The sequence below is a fragment of the Pagrus pagrus genome, assembly GCF_965226575.1.
Source record: "Pagrus pagrus genome assembly, chromosome: 9".
Taxonomy (NCBI): domain Eukaryota; kingdom Metazoa; phylum Chordata; class Actinopteri; order Spariformes; family Sparidae; genus Pagrus; species Pagrus pagrus.
In genome coordinates this window covers 1,381,678-1,397,623 of record NC_140193.1, presented here as the reverse complement: position 1 = coordinate 1,397,623, position 15,946 = coordinate 1,381,678, and the positions used below count along the sequence as shown (strand labels likewise).

General features: G+C 45.4%; 1 protein-coding gene across 7 annotated transcripts in view; it reads left to right on the top strand.

Annotated features, from left to right (window-relative positions):
* The window catches only part of LOC311262617 (titin-like), a 204,782-nt gene that overhangs the window by 141,877 nt on the left and 46,959 nt on the right, over positions 1-15,946 (top strand). For all 7 annotated transcript variants that reach the window (XM_084362161.1, XM_084362160.1, XM_084362158.1 and 4 more), the window contains 24 exons: positions 249-2,253; positions 2,359-3,046; positions 3,175-3,439; positions 3,618-3,944; positions 4,077-4,361; positions 4,450-4,749; positions 4,864-5,166; positions 5,335-5,610; positions 5,746-6,045; positions 6,144-6,446; positions 7,018-7,317; positions 7,410-7,697; positions 7,798-8,100; positions 8,519-8,821; positions 8,949-9,254; positions 9,824-10,111; positions 10,474-10,764; positions 11,207-11,494; positions 11,598-12,185; positions 13,866-13,970; positions 14,064-14,261; positions 14,363-14,659; positions 14,839-15,426; positions 15,619-15,921. In XM_084362161.1, coding sequence (XP_084218287.1) covers positions 249-2,253; positions 2,359-3,046; positions 3,175-3,439; positions 3,618-3,944; positions 4,077-4,361; positions 4,450-4,749; positions 4,864-5,166; positions 5,335-5,610; positions 5,746-6,045; positions 6,144-6,446; positions 7,018-7,317; positions 7,410-7,697; positions 7,798-8,100; positions 8,519-8,821; positions 8,949-9,254; positions 9,824-10,111; positions 10,474-10,764; positions 11,207-11,494; positions 11,598-12,185; positions 13,866-13,970; positions 14,064-14,261; positions 14,363-14,659; positions 14,839-15,426; positions 15,619-15,921 — 9,498 coding nt within the window. The remainder of the gene's footprint in view (positions 1-248; positions 2,254-2,358; positions 3,047-3,174; positions 3,440-3,617; positions 3,945-4,076; positions 4,362-4,449; positions 4,750-4,863; positions 5,167-5,334; positions 5,611-5,745; positions 6,046-6,143; positions 6,447-7,017; positions 7,318-7,409; positions 7,698-7,797; positions 8,101-8,518; positions 8,822-8,948; positions 9,255-9,823; positions 10,112-10,473; positions 10,765-11,206; positions 11,495-11,597; positions 12,186-13,865; positions 13,971-14,063; positions 14,262-14,362; positions 14,660-14,838; positions 15,427-15,618; positions 15,922-15,946) is intronic.

Sequence of the window (15,946 nt, the reverse complement as noted above, 5' to 3'; positions counted from 1 at the left end):
GATACATCATTTTTCAGTTTATATTCACAATTTAAATTCACCAATCTTTTCTGTAGCATCAACGTTGGTGCAGATGTAGCTCTTGTTATATAAGACATATAACATATAGCAAAGCTGGTGCTCAGAGCAAAGATGCCATAGATGCAGCTCTATTTGGTAGGCTGTTGGTCAGTTAACAGAGGTTAGGTGTGTTTGAACATAATGACTATGGTAGCACATTGTAATGTCCTCTGTCTGCATGTCCACAGTGCCTCCAATTGTTGAGGTTGATGTGAAGCTCATTGAAGGCATCATTGTTAAGGCCGGCACCACCATCAGGCTGCCAGCTATCATGAGAGGAATACCCATTCCTACTGCTAAGTGGTCCATCGAAGGAGAGGAAATTACCAGCGAGGGCAATGTTAAGATTGACACTGACAACTTCTCGACTGTGCTCAGCATCAATGAGTGCACCAGAAACCACACAGGCACCTACCTGCTGACTGTGTCCAACCCAGCTGGAACCAAGACAGTGGCCTTGAGCGTAACTGTCCTGGATGTGCCTGCTGCTCCTATTGGACCTGTTGACATCCTGGAGGTCACTCCAGACTCCATGGTGATTGAATGGCGTCCTCCCAAAGATGACGGCGGCAGCCCTATTACCAACTACATCGTAGAGAAGAGAGAGTCCAACAAGGAGACCTGGGGAGGTGTAAGCTCTGGCAGCCTCGCTACTACTCTCAACATCAACCGCCTGCAGAGGGGAGCAGAGTACGTTGTTCGCATCCGTGCTGAGAACAAGATGGGTACTGGAGCTCCTCTGGAGAGCAAGCCTACTGTGGCTGAGCACACCTTCATGCCACCCAGCCCACCTGGTAAGCCACAGGCCTCTGATATTGCAGAGGATGCAGTTACGCTCAGCTGGACCATGCCCCTGTCTGATGGTGGCAGCCAGATCAGTGGCTACATCATTGAGCGCAGGCACCTGGGAGGAAAATGGATCCGTGTCAACAAGAAACCCTACAAGGACATGAAGTACAGAGTCCTTGGCCTGTACGAGGGCAGCGAGTATGAGTTCAGAGTGTTTGCTGAGAATATTGCTGGCTACAGTGGCCCCTCTCCAATCTCTGACCCCTGCAAGCCCTGCAGGCCCATCACTGTTCCCAGCCCCCCTGTCAACCCCAAAGTTAAGGATTACAGCAAGAACACAGCTGACCTGGTTTGGACCAAGCCCAACAAAGACGGAGGCAGCCCCATCCTGGGGTACACCGTGGAAATGAAGAAGGCGGACACTGAAGAATGGAAAAAAGTGAACCTAGATGACTTCATCAAACTGTGTGCCTACAGGGTGAAAGGTCTGGAAGAAGGCATGACCTACAGATTTAGAGTCTATGCCTCAAACATGATTGGAGATGGAGAGCCCAGAGAAATTCCAAAGTCCATCACTGCTCAGGATATCCTCATCCCCCCAGAGATTGAGATGGAGGCCACCTGCCGTGAGCGTGTCACTGTGCGTGCTGGACACAACATCAACATCATCGGTTACATCAAAGCCCGTCCTGACGCCGAAGTGCTTTGGTCTAAGGAGGAGAACGTTCTGGAGAACAGCAAACGTGTCACCATCATTCAGAACTTCCCTGTTGTCCACCTGAGGATCAAGGAGGCCACAAGAGCTGACCATGGCAAATACACCTTGAAGGCTTCAAATGAGGGAGGTGAGGCCTCTTGCACCATCACAGTAAATGTGTTAGACAGACCCAGCCATTGCCAGAATCTGCATTTGACTTATGCCACCAAAGACTCATGCATGATCAACTGGGAGGCGCCAAAGGACAACGGTGGATCCGAGATCACTAACTACATTGTGGAGTGCCGTGAGCCCAGCATTAGCATGTGGTCCATGGTTTCCTCCAGCTGCACTAATCGCAAGATCAAAGCCAAGCTGATGGAGGGGCATGAGTATCTGTTCCGTGTCTGTGCTGTAAACAAGATTGGACTGGGACCCTCTGTGGAGACCAAGACTCCTCTGCTGGCCATTGACCCCCTCGAGAAGCCCGGTGAGCCTGAGAACTTCAGAGTCACTGACATTGGTAAGCACCATGTCCATCTGACGTGGAGGAGGCCTGACTATGATGGTGGCAGCCCCAACCTGTCCTACAACCTTGAGTGCAAAGCCAAAGATGCTGAGGAGTGGCAGAAGCTCACCACCGGCACTCACACTGACACCTTCTTCCTGGCTGACAAATGCGTAGAGAACCAGACATACACCTTCAGGCAAGTTACTGTATTCTTATTTTAAAAGGTTGCTGTGCTCTTTGAGTATTGCTCAATAATATGTAAATTACTTTCAAATAACTATGTTTATCATTTGTTATCCAGGGTGCAGACTGTTAATGAGGGAGGTGAGAGTGGTTGGGTGAAGCTTGCAGATATTCTGGTGAAGGAGGAGATCCAGAAGCCCGTCATTGACCTCAAGCTAGCAGGAACTTTGACGGTGAAGGTTGGAGAATCAGTGAGAATGGAGGCCGCCCTGAGAGGAAAGCCCCAGCCTGAGGTCAAATGGGTGAAAGACAAGGCTGTTGGAGACAACCCCAGACTCAGCTATGAGACTGGCCCTGACTACTCCAAGTTCCTTATGACCAAGTCCAGACGTAGTGACACCGGAAAGTATATCATTACTGCCACCAACTCAGCTGGCACCTTCACGGCATATGCCAACGTTAATGTCCTGGATGTCCCTGGCCCGGTGAGGAACCTCAGGATTACTGGCATTGGATCTGACAAGTGCAGGGTGGTCTGGGATGCTCCAGAGGATGATGGAGGTTGCGAGGTGGACAGCTACATCCTAGAGAAATGCGAGACAAGGAGGATGGTCTGGTCTACATATTCAGCCTCTGTGGTCACACCATACTGTAATGTCACTCGTCTGGTGGAGAGCAACGAGTACATCTTCAGAGTGAGGGCTGAAAACAAGATGGGAACAGGCCCTGCTATGGAGAGCAGGCCTGTTACAGTCAAGACTCAGTTCAACAAACCTGGACCTCCTGATGCCCCTGAGGTCACCAAGGTAAGTAAACGACTTCCATACTCATAGGTTTTTCTACAATGAGCTGACTTACCAAGTACCAAGCATAGAACCTAGTTGTAAAAACAAGTTTCTCTGTTACTCACACTGTTAATATTGATGTGATCCAGGTGAGTAAAGATGAGATGACCGTTGTCTGGGCTCCTCCTGAGAATGATGGAGGAAAGTCGATTACTGGCTACATCCTGGAGAGGAAAGAGAAGAGGGCGGTGCGCTGGGTGCCATGCACCAAGAGCCCCATCTCTGAGAGACGCATGAAAGTCACCAACCTGATTCCCAACCATGAATACCAGTTCAGAGTGAAGGCTGAGAATGAGGTTGGCCTGGGAGAGCCCAGCAAACCCTGCAGACCAGTTGCAGCTAAAGATCCCATCGGTAAGTACCAAGTTACTGTCAGAGTTTAGCTTATGTCTTGAAACATGTTCTTCAGATTTGTGCCCAGGCCAGAGAACATGCAAAGAAAAAGATGTCAAAGATGGACTTTCACAGCCTTGTGCCTGTGTCTTGGAAGTTTAAGTATTTGTTAAATGTGTTTTACTGTCTCTACCCACAGAACCCCCTGGCCCCCCTGCCGGCCTGAAGGTGGGTGACAGCACCAAGACCTCTATCACCCTGTCCTGGTCTAAACCTGTATACGATGGTGGCGCTCCCATCATCAACTACAGCCTGGACATGAGGCTGAAAAGTGAGGCAGACCCTGAAAAGCCCACAGTGGGCTGGAAGAGAATTGACACCCGTGGCCCATTGGTGCTCACAGAGTTTACCATCAGTCAGCTGGATGAGAAGCTGGAGTATGAATTCAAGGTGTCTGCCCAAAACCAGGTGGGCTGGGGACGCCATGCCTACTTGAAGGAGGCTGTGTTCCCCAAGGAGATCCTGGGTAAGAATGAAAAGCTACTAAAGCCAACAGAGAACGTACCTTAATAAATCCATTGTATTACATAAGGTGGTAATAGTAGTAAATATTAAAAATGTTCTAATAGTCTTAACATCAATTTTTCTTTGACAACAGAGGCTCCAGAGATTGACCTGGATGCCAGTCTGAGAAAAGGTCTGGCTGTCAGGGCCGGCTGTCCGATCAGGCTTTTCGCTGTGATCAGAGGAAGGCCCGCCCCAAAGGTTACTTGGAAGCGCCTGGGTGTGGACAATGTAATCCGCCGAGGCCATGTGGACCAGGTTGACACCATGTCCTTCCTGGTCATCCCGGAGAGCACCAGAGAGGACTCTGGGAGATACTCGCTGACTCTGTCCAACTCAGCTGGAGAGAAAGCTGTGTACGTCCGTGTCAAAGTCCTTGGTAAGAAACAGAAAATCTATGACAGGATTCAGCAACAGTTGTAATAAAACTGTACAGTCATAATGATTTTTAAATTCATTGTTAACAGATACTCCCGGTCCCGTTGGTGGCCTCGAGGCAACCAACATCACCAAGACAACAGCTCAGCTGTCCTGGTTGCCACCAGAGAATGACGGTGGCAGCCCCATCCTCAACTACATTGTGGAGAAACGTGAGGTAGATAGGAAGACCTGGACCAAGTGCACAGAGGACCTGAAGAAGACCAGCTTCAAGGTGTCCAACATGACGCCTGGCATTGAGTACTACTTCAGAGTCATGGCCTGCAACAAGTACGGCATTGGAGTTCCACAGGACTCGCCTAAGTCATACCTGGCTGTTGATCCCATCAGTGAGTGTCACCAGAGACTGTGTGAATAAAGTTTAGCATGCATTCCGTGTGTTCATCTAACTTTTTCGTTTTAGTTTTTCATTCCTCCTAACACCTACTGTTTGTTGCATTCAGGTGAGCCAGACCCTCCAAAGAAGATGGACGTGTTGGAGATCACCAAGAACAGCGCCACACTGGGCTGGCTGAAGCCACTAAGAGATGGAGGAGCCAAGATCAACGGTTATGTGGTGGACTACCAGGAGGAGGGTGCGCCAGAGGACAAGTGGACACCTTACTCTGTGGTCAAAGACCTGACCATTGTGGTGGTTGGTCTGAAGGAAGGAAAGAAGTACAAGTTCAGAGTGGCAGCCAGAAACTCAGTGGGAGTTAGCCTGGCCCGAGAGGCAGAGGGAGTGTTTGAGGTCAAGGAACAACTCAGTAAGTAGACTGCCCTCAGTTTATAGTAACCGATTGGTAGTACCTCAAATATTTAACTTTGAAGCTAGAACAATACAGTTATTGATAATTCCTGATGAATTAACTAAAAAGGTTGAAATAATCTATTCAATCACTGAAGTAACTTTTGGTGTTTCTTCTTTCCCCCAGTGTCTCCTAAAGTCATCATGCCTGACACTGTGACAGTCAGAGCTGGCACCAAGATGGTGGTTGAGGCCATTGTGGCAGGTAAACCTGCCCCCTTCTGCAAGTGGAAGCAGGGAAGTGAGGATGTGCTCACTTCTGATCGCCTGTCTGTCGTAAAGACGCTGACGACCTGCACGCTTATCATTAAGAACGTGACGAGAAAGGACAGTGGCTACTTCAGCCTGTCGGCAGAAAACAGCACCGGCAAGATCAACCAGATCCTCAAAATCATTGTCATGGGTCAGTTTCAAAAATACATGCTGGTTCTAAATTGAAAAGATACAGTTGATACTTAAAACATGAATGTTAAATAAAAGATCATTGATTAAGTGTGTCGTTCCCATCGTTAATGAGTCATCTGCCGTGTCTCTACAGACATCCCTGGACCACCTGAAGCTCCTCTGGAGATCACTGAACAGGACATTGACGCCTGTACACTGCTCTGGAACTCCCCACAAGAGGATGGTGGCAGCAATATCACCAACTATATTGTAGAAAAATGTGATGTCAGCCAGGGCGACTGGATCACCGTGTCCTCATCGTGCACCAAAACCAGCTTTAGAATGACCAAACTGACACCTGGCAAAGAATATGGCTTCCGAGTCCGTGCTGAGAACAGGTTTGGCATCTCCGAGCCCATCTACTCTGAGAAGATGATCGCCAGATATCCATTTGGTGAGTCTGAGCCAAAACATTTCATTTTCAACTCAATTACTGGAAACCATTATTACCAATATGTCACTTTCTGTTAACTTTTCTGTTTTTCCCTAAAGATCCTCCTAGCGAGCCCAGAAACCTCCAGATCAACAAGATCAGCAAGGACTTTGTCATCCTGTCATGGGAGCGTCCAAGCAGCGATGGAGGCTCCCCCCTCACTGGATATTGCGTTGAAAAGAAGGAAAGGAATAGCCTTCTGTGGGTCAAGGCCAATGAGTCCATGGTCAAAGCCACACAGTACACCTGCACCGGCCTAATTGAGGGTCTGGAGTACACCTTTAGGGTGTCTGCACTCAACATGGCTGGACAGGGCAAACCTTGCAAACAGACGGACTTTATCACCGCCAGGAATGCTATTGGTACGAACATGTCCTTAACTTTATTATGACATCCTGTTGTAATGTTGAAAAAAAGTTAGATTAAAGAAAAACAGGAAAACTACATTTTTGTTTTGGAAGTGGAAATTACACTTCAAACTGAGCATCACTACAAAAAAAAAATGTTTTGGTGAGATCAAGGGAATGTGTTTTCAATATCAAAAGAACATAAAATGTAAATCATCTTTAACCCTAGTCCTCTGTGGCATTCTGAAAATTTTAGAGTACTTTACCAAATACCCCCCAAAATTATTTGACTTTATTTTTTTTTTATTAAAATTGAAATAGTATGTAAAGTAAAAAAGAATGAGCATAATTTCTTGTCCTTGGATAATGAAATAAGGTCACAATCTTAAGGTGACTGAACAGAAGCCTCGGTATTAAAGTTATTTTTTATATAGAGCTTTAATTGACTGATCTGTTTGAACCTATATTGCTACATGAGAAATTGAATTTTCAGACCAACCATGTTCGAACTCTGGATTGCTCAACCTCAACCTTCTCTCTTGTTCAGACAGCATAATTAAGTTTACAATCCTTTGTTTCCATCCAGACCAACCAGGCAAACCTGAGCCCATGGATGTGACCAAGAGTTCTGTCTCATTGGTCTGGAACCGTCCCAAGCATGATGGTGGCAGCAAGCTGATTGGCTACTACATGGAATACACAAAGCTTCCAGAGGAGAAGTGGACACGCTGCAATGCCAACTGCATGAACATCCAGACTGAGAGTTACGTGGTGACCGGCCTGGAGGAGGGCGCACAGTACCAGTTCAGAGTCATCGCTAAGACCGCTATCAACATCAGCATACCGTCCGAGCTGTCCGATCCCATCCCTGTCATTGCAGAGAATGGTACAGCTCCACACCGAAAAGAAAAATATGATTGACAAATTAAATTATTGACAAAGCAATGATCATTTTATCTCTTCTCTTCTCCTGTGCAGTTCCTCCTCGTGTGGACCTGGGCGTCAACATGAAGAACCTGATTGTGATTAAAGCTGGAGAGAATGTAGTCCTGGATGCTGAGGTGTTCGGCAAGCCACTGCCCAAGGTGAGCTGGAAGAGAGATGGAGTGCCTCTGGTCCTTGCTGAGGGAATGAAGATGGTCCAGAAGAAACATAACCATCTGCTGGAGCTCTACTCAGTCACTAGGAAGGAGACTGGAGACTACACCATCACAGCTGAGAACATCAATGGAAGCAAGTACGCTACTATCAAGGTCAAGGTTCTAGGTAAGTTAGATTTACTAGCATTTAATTGTAGTATTTTGTCTGTGCAAGCATTGTATGTGTATCAAACAAAGATGCCAACCGCCCACCTTTCCCCCTGCAGATAAACCAGGGCCTCCAGCCTCAGTTAAAACTGCTAAGGTCTTTGCCGATCGCGTTAAGCTGCGATGGGAGCCTCCACTTGCAGATGGTGGCTCTGAGATCACCAACTACATCATAGAGAAGCGTGAGACCAGCAGGGCCAACTGGGCACTTGTCACCTCCAATATCCATGGACACCTCACCGACTGCTCAGTGGAGAAACTCATTGAAGGTCATGAGTACCAGTTCAGGGTCAGTGCTGAGAATCAGTATGGTGTTGGAGACCCCAAAATGACTGACGCCATCATGGTCAAGAACCCATACGGTAAGTTCAGACTTCTATAGCTGAAGCGCCCTGAGCTGCAGTTCCTTTAGCTGCCACTGGGTAAAATCTTTTTAAACTGTTGCCACACGGACGTCTATTTGAACAGTACAGTAAAGTAAAATATAAATATCGCCACAAAAAATTATGCTTTAGGTCTGTCATGATTGGAAACATTTTAATTATTAAAACTGTTGATATACATTTAAATTGTTCTACCTGCTCTTAAATTTTAAGTGTATCATTTAAAGAACAAAAATCGATTTTTAATCTTAGTATTTAAAATGATCCAACATTCTAGTTTGAGTATTTAAAATGTTATGTGAGTCAGCCAATGATTTATCATCCCAGTATTTAATCATGTAACTTGATCAACGAGATATTGAATGTTGATGAGATTATCATGGATCTCTTCCTTCAGATGTTCCTGGTCCATGTGACCCACCTGTCATCACCAACATTACTAAAGACTCCATGACAGTGAGCTGGAAGGCCCCAGCCAACGACGGCAAAGCCACGATCCTGGGCTACATGGTAGAGAAACGTGAAGCCACTGAGCTGACCTGGGCTAAGGTCAACCGTCGGCCAGTCATCGACAGAACTATTAAAGCAACTCAGCTGACTGAGGGCTCTGAGTATGAATTTAGAGTCATTGCAATGAACAAGGCCGGTCTGGGCAAACCTAGCGACGCATCCAATGCTGCACTGGCTGTTGACCCTGTCTGTAAGTATCAGTTTCAAAAATCACTTCTAAAAAAATGAAGCAAAAAATGCTACAAACAGACACGGCTGGTACATTGTTTTCCACTAAATCTGAAAATAATTACGAATGTGTCACTGTAAATCTCCAGATCCTCCCGGACCACCTGCCTTCCCCAAGGTGGTGGACTCCACCAAGAGCTCCATCAGCCTTAGCTGGACCAAACCGGCATACGACGGTGGCTGTGAGATCATCGGCTACCTGGTTGAGTGTAAGCGAGCTGAAGCTGAGGACTGGACCAAGTGCAACGTCCCAAAGAAGCTCCAGGCCACCAAATTTCTGATGACTGGCCTGATGGACAACACTGAGTACCAGTTCAGAGTAACCGCTGTCAACAAGATTGGCTACAGTGAGCCCAGCGAGGTTCCTGGAAACCACATGGCCAAGGACATCCTGAGTATGCTCTGACTGTTCATACAACATGTTTCAATGAATGATGAACTCCAATAGCAGAAACAGGCTAATTAGGACCGTTTTTCATATAAGATACTGTTAAGAACCTGCTAACCACACATTTTCCTTGCATTATCACATTAGTAAAAAACAAAAAACAAAGAATGCCTACTCATCGTAAAAATGAACATACATGAAAACATAGAAGACTCATTATATGGCAGTTCTGTATGGTAGCTATTATTTAATTTAGCTAACTTAGCGAACTATCAAAACTCACTAAAGTTGATCTTCTTCAGCGAACAATTGCCTTCTACATTGCACACTACATTCTAGCGTCATGGATATTTGTTAATGCCTCAGTCATTCATTTCCAATATATTTCCATGTGCATCATGACTCATTTCAGCCTGCAAATTATTTTTGCATAAAATAACAGGTTCTCAATAATAACCAACATTCTTGTTGAACTACATTAATTTATGCTAAGTATTTTCTAGCTAATACAACTTTGCTACTAACCAAAAATAAGTTACAGCTATGATTTAAAGAGATCTTCTGTCAATCTTCCAGTTGCTCCTGAAGCTGAGCTGGATGCTGACCTAAGAAAGGCTTTGGTTCTTCGTGCTGGCGTCACAATGAGACTCTATGTCCCACTGAGAGGACGCCCTGCACCGAAGGTGACTTGGACGAAGATGGACGCCAACCTGAAGGACAGGCAGGGCCTGATGATCAATACATCGGAGTGGGACACCCTACTGATGGTTGAGGACGTTAACAGATACGATGCCGGCAAATACATCCTGACACTAGAGAACAGCAGCGGCTCCAAGAGTTACACCATCGTGGTCAAGGTCCTTGGTAAGAAACATAATGAGGAAATATAATAGATTACATACATCCTAAAAGTGTTCTGTTTTTAACAAGACATAGTCCAAATTGAACCTTACACACAAATCACCCAAACCATGCTTCCTGGAAAGCAGAATTAGATAATGTAATAATATTATCATCAATATTACCAGTAAGGTTGAAAATAATCTGCTGAAGTTGTGAATCTTCAAATGTATCACCGAGAAGAAACAGATACAAAATATTGTTTTTACTCCGCAACTGATGAGAAACCATTTTAACTTACATGACGTGCATCTACAACCTAATATGTATCTCAGTTCATGTAGCAAAGGCTCTAAGCCAGATATGATGTTTCTCCTCCCTTTCAGATACTCCTGGACCACCTGTGAACCTGACTGTGAAGGAGACCTCCAGAAACCACGCCTTCATCACATGGTACGCCCCGCTGATCGATGGTGGCAGCCCAGTCAAGAGCTATGTCGTAGAGAAACGTCTGGCTGAGAGAAAAGCCTGGACCTGCGTCTCTGCAGAGTGCCCCAAAACTTCCTTTAGGATCACCAACCTGGAGGCGGGACAGGCCTACTGCTTCAGAGTGCTGGCTGAAAACACCTATGGCATTGGAGAGGGCTGTGAGACAGCTGGCAGCGTCAGAGCATCAGGTAACTACAAGGCATTGTTGCCGTTTTCTAAATTAGAATCGATTTTATCATTCAGTAAACAAAATTATACAACTATTTTCTGTACGTAAGTATAAGAGGATCCAACTTAAACCAAAGCCTTAACCAAGATTGTAGAAATATAAACAGCTTTTATTTTTAAATATTGTCTGTATATTTTGTACATTTTAATTCCCAACATTAAAGTCCTATCCACACAACAAGGAGTAAGATTCTGTTTAAGAAATACTGAATCCTTCATTTTCATGAATTTGTTTCCCCAGTAGTTAGATCATCAACTAAGATAAAACTCATATTTATGGTTTTATGGCCAAGACCAAGATATAGTATAACAAAAATAAGAAAAAGCTTCCCTTTATATTCAAATCTGAGATGAGGGAACAAACACATGCTCAGTCTTAACTCATCCGTCCTGCCTCTTCAGAGCAACCTGGTCCAGTGATGGACTTCAAAGCCCAGAAGACTACAAATAACTCGATCACCCTGGGCTGGAAGAAGCCCATCAGTGACGGCGGAAGCCACGTGACGGCTTACATCCTAGAGCAGAGCGAAGGCGAGGAGAAGTGGAAGCAAGTCATGAAAGGCAAGAACACCTCACACACCATCGGCGAGCTGACTGAGGGCAAGGAGTACTCATTCAGAGTCAAGGCACTCAACGAATCTGGAGAGGGTCCACCCACTGAGCTCACTGTCGTCGCCAAGGACCAGTTTGGTAAGAAGTCAGCCTGACTCAGCCTTCATGCCACCTAGTGTTATAGTTCCTTGATTTGCTAGGGCATAACATTTTCTGATGAGCTCATTCCTTTGTATTTCAGTGCTTCCTGACTGCAACTTGAGTAGTCTGCATGACGGTTGCTGCGTGGTGAAGGAGGGCAGCACCAAACGTATCAACATCCCCCTCATTGGAGTGCCCTACCCAGCTGCCACCTGGAAGAAAGGTGACATGATGGTTGGAGACACAGGCCGGATGTGCGTGGAGGCGTCTCAAGGTGTCACAACTCTGCTGATCAGAGACTGCCAGAGAGGAGATGCTGAGACCTACAACATCAACGTCAAGAACAGTGCCGGCTCCAAGGACTGCAAGTTCCAGCTGAATGTGGTGGGCAAGCCTGGCATCTGCACTGGGCCCATTAAGTTTGACGAGATCACCGCTGACGGCATCACCCTGGAGTGGGCACCACCTAAAGATGATGGTGGTGCTGAGGTGTCCAACTACATCGTTGAAAAAAGGAGGACCACAGACAACAAATGGGCCACAGTAGCTTCAGCTATTCAGAAGACCACCATGAGGGTGATCAGGCTCCATGATGGAGTAGAGTACATCTTCAGAGTGTTTGCTGAGAACAAGTATGGGGTTGGAGAGTATCTGAGGTCTGACCCAGTCATCGCACAGCATCCATTCAGTGAGTGTCACACTCAGAGTACATTATGGTCACATGACTAAAGTGGTCAGAAGTTTTGCCCAAGCTCCGATAATATTTACTTTAAAAGTGTAATTTAGTCAACTCTTGCGTCCTAATTTTTTCTTAGTTTACATTTTTGCACCTACTGTTTTTGGAAATATTGTTTCATTTTCTTGATTCTAGTGATCTTCCTTTTTCAGTCTTGTTTCAAGATGGCCACTGATTGCTAGAAAATTTCTTAAATGAGTGACTTTACTTCACCCTCCTTGCTTGTAGGAAAATTGGGTTATGGTTGTGAGGCCAGATGATTTGTTAAGTTTTTTTTTTTTTTTGTTTGTTTGTTGCCTGCCTAATTGCCACATAATTTAAAAATGCCAATGGGCCTGCATGGAGAATGTATCTTTATCCACTATTATTAATTGTTTATCATTCTTTTTTATAGAAACGGATTCAAATACATAGTGTATGTTAGATGAGCTTTTTCAAAATTCAGTTTTTAGGAAGAGGGACAATATTTTAATGAAAATCAAAATGAGTAATGTTACATATGCAAGAACAGTATGCTTCATTAAAACAATTAAAGCATGATCAGTAGGGGTGTCACGATTCTCCAAATCCTCGATTTGATTCACTTTACGATTCTAAGGTCACGGTTCGATTCGATTCTTGATTTTTCCATTTATTTTTTTTAAAGCACAGGTTGCTATGCCATCTTTAGACTAGACTTTTATGCAATATAATATCTGACCTTGGTTCGCAATGTACCACACTACATTGTCAAATTTAAAACATTTATTACCAACTTAATGTTACAATAACTTCTATCTTCAGTCAATTGGAAACTGAAACAAAATAAGCTGCCATCTAGTTTCTCTTTTGTAACTGCAGTCTTCTTCACAGAAGATGACATTCAAGTTCACAACAAAACAACGAAAAAATAAAACAGTCATGTCCACAGTCTTCTCTGAACAATTAGGTGTCTTAACAAACTATTTCCGAACAGTTGGACATATACAGGTGCGTAAGGTGTGAGTGGGTGAGCGAGAGTGAGGGAGCGTGCGTATGTGCGGACAGTGAATGAATGGGAGAGGAAGGAGAAGCGAAAGGAGTAGCAGCAGCTGCGACAGCAATAAAGTGTTCAATACAGGCTGCAGTTTGGCTGAATAAAGGCGACGGCTCCTCAGATACAGCAGAGCTCCCTGGTATTATTTCCCGACCAGCTTAACACGTGAAAGGGGGTTCACCCCGAAGGTGAACAGAAACTTCGGCCCTGGAGGAAATCATCTCCCCTGTGCTTCCCGACCACGGTCCGGGAGCCGAACAGGAACACCATGCTATCGTTTGACTGGCTGTAGCTAATAGCTACTGGCTTAGCTAGTAGCTAAGTTAGAGGACGTTGACACGCAGCACTTCAACACGTGCGTGTGTGTTTTCCCCTTGGCAAGCCGATCGGACGTGACATGGGGGCGTGGCAGCATCGACGATTCTATTTTTTAATTCGAAGTTCGAGATTGTGAATTCATTTCGATCAATTTCGATTTTAAATCGAAATCGTGACACCCTTAATGATCAGGCACTTGTGGTCATGTGAAGACTTTTCACGCTCGCTATAGTTTGTATTTTCATTTCTTACCTTCTCTCCTAATTATTCCAACCATTGTGTTTCTCTGCATCCTCTAGATGTGCCAGAGGCGCCTGCTCCTCCAGAAATAGTGAGCATCCGCCACGAGTCGGCCATCCTGACTTGGACTGATCCAAAAGACACTGGTGGCTCCCCAATTACTGGTAACAGCGTGTGATAGATAACAGTTTGTAGTTAAACATGAGCAAATAGCCAAATTTAGTCACAATGACCAACTAATTTTGTTTTCGCTCTAGGATATCATGTGGAGTTTAAGGAGAGGAACAGTCTGATGTGGAAACGAGCCAGTAAGACTCCTCTGAGAGTGAAGGAGTGCAGAGTCACTGGCCTGATAGAGGGACTAGAGTACGAGTTCAGGGTGATGGCTATGAACATGGCTGGCCTTGGCAAGGCAAGCAGGGTCACTGAGGCCGTGGTAGCCCTGGATCCTATTGGTGAGTTCACTGATCTTACATTTTTTTTTACCCTAATTTGAAGACCTAATGTGTTCTGTGTTTTCTGTATGTGTTTTAACATTTACTTTGTGTGCTGCTAGATCCTCCTGGCAAGCCTGAAGTGATAAACGTCACCAGGAGCACAGTCACTCTGATTTGGACAGCACCCAAATATGACGGTGGCCATAAGCTGACTGGCTACATGGTGGAGAAGCTGGAGGCTGGGGGCAAGACCTGGATGAAGGCCAATCATGTAAACATCCAGGGTTGTGCCTTCACTGTCACTGACCTGACAGAGGGAGCTCAGTATCAGTTCAGGATCAGGGCCAAGAATGCTGCTGGGGCTATTAGTGTCCCTTCAGAGCCTACTGAGCTTCTGACCTGCAAGGATGAGTATGGTAAGCGGAGCAGCAAACTAATTTGAGTGGTTTAGTGTTTAAAAAAATATGTGTGAATGTAGATCCTTGATGTTTTTTAGTAGTACAAATATCAGGTGTTCAAACACATACTGTCATGACTTTGAATACATGAGTTGTGTAGACGGTAGTAACACCACTTGCTTCCATCCTCTCTGCAGAGCCCCCAACAATCACTATTGACCCAGACATGAAGGATGGTATATCAGTCAGGGCCGGAGACACCATCGTGATCTCAGCCTCCAAGATTGTGGGCAAACCACCACCCACTTCTGTCTGGTCAAAGGGGGGCCGTGAGTTCAAGACCTCTGACATTGTCACCATCACCAGCACTCCCACCTCCTCCACTCTCTCTATCAAGTATGCAAGTCGGAAGAACACAGGAGAGTACACCATCACTGCCAGCAACCCCTTCGGTATTAAGGAAGAACACGTTAAAGTGAAGGTGCTGGACGTACCTGGGCCTCCAGGCCCCATCGAAGCTAGTAACATTTCAGCTGAGAAGTGTACTCTGACCTGGCTTCCACCAGACGAAGATGGAGGCTGCTCTATCAAGTCCTATATCCTTGAGAAGAGAGAGACCAGCCGTCTGCAGTGGACCAAGCTAGCTGAAAATGTTATGGACTGCAGATATGTAGCCAGTAAATTGATCAAGGGCAACGAGTACATCTTTAGAGTGTCTGCTGTGAACCAGTATGGCACTGGAGACTCAAGCCAGTCTGGTCCAGTCAAAATGGTTGACAGTTTCCGTAAGTTGTTTATATATGGCTACAATTTGTTAAATGTTAAAAAATAAAATTAATTGACTAAAAAACAATTTTTCCAGTTAACCATAGGATTCTAAAAGACATTTGAAGTGGAAGATTTACAGGTTAATTTCCTAAAATATGTGAACCTAAGGATAACTAACCAAACTTTTCTTGTCTGTTTTGATTATCCAGGCGCACCAGGTCCCCCCTCAGCACCAGAGATTGACAATGTTAGTAGGAATGCTGTCACCATTTCATGGAGGAGACCAGCACAGGACGGGGGAAGTGACATTAGAGGATATTGTGTAGAGAGGAAAGAAAGGAGAGGAATGAGATGGGTGCGAGCCTGTAAGAGGACAGTCCCTGACCTGCGCTTTAAGGTGCAAGGCCTAAGTGAGGGAATAGAGTATGAGTTTAGAGTCACTGCTGAGAACAAAGCTGGATTTGGGGAGCCAAGTGAGCCCTCACACCCTGTAATGACCAAGGACATTGTGTGTAAGTAAAACTGGACTTCTTACTT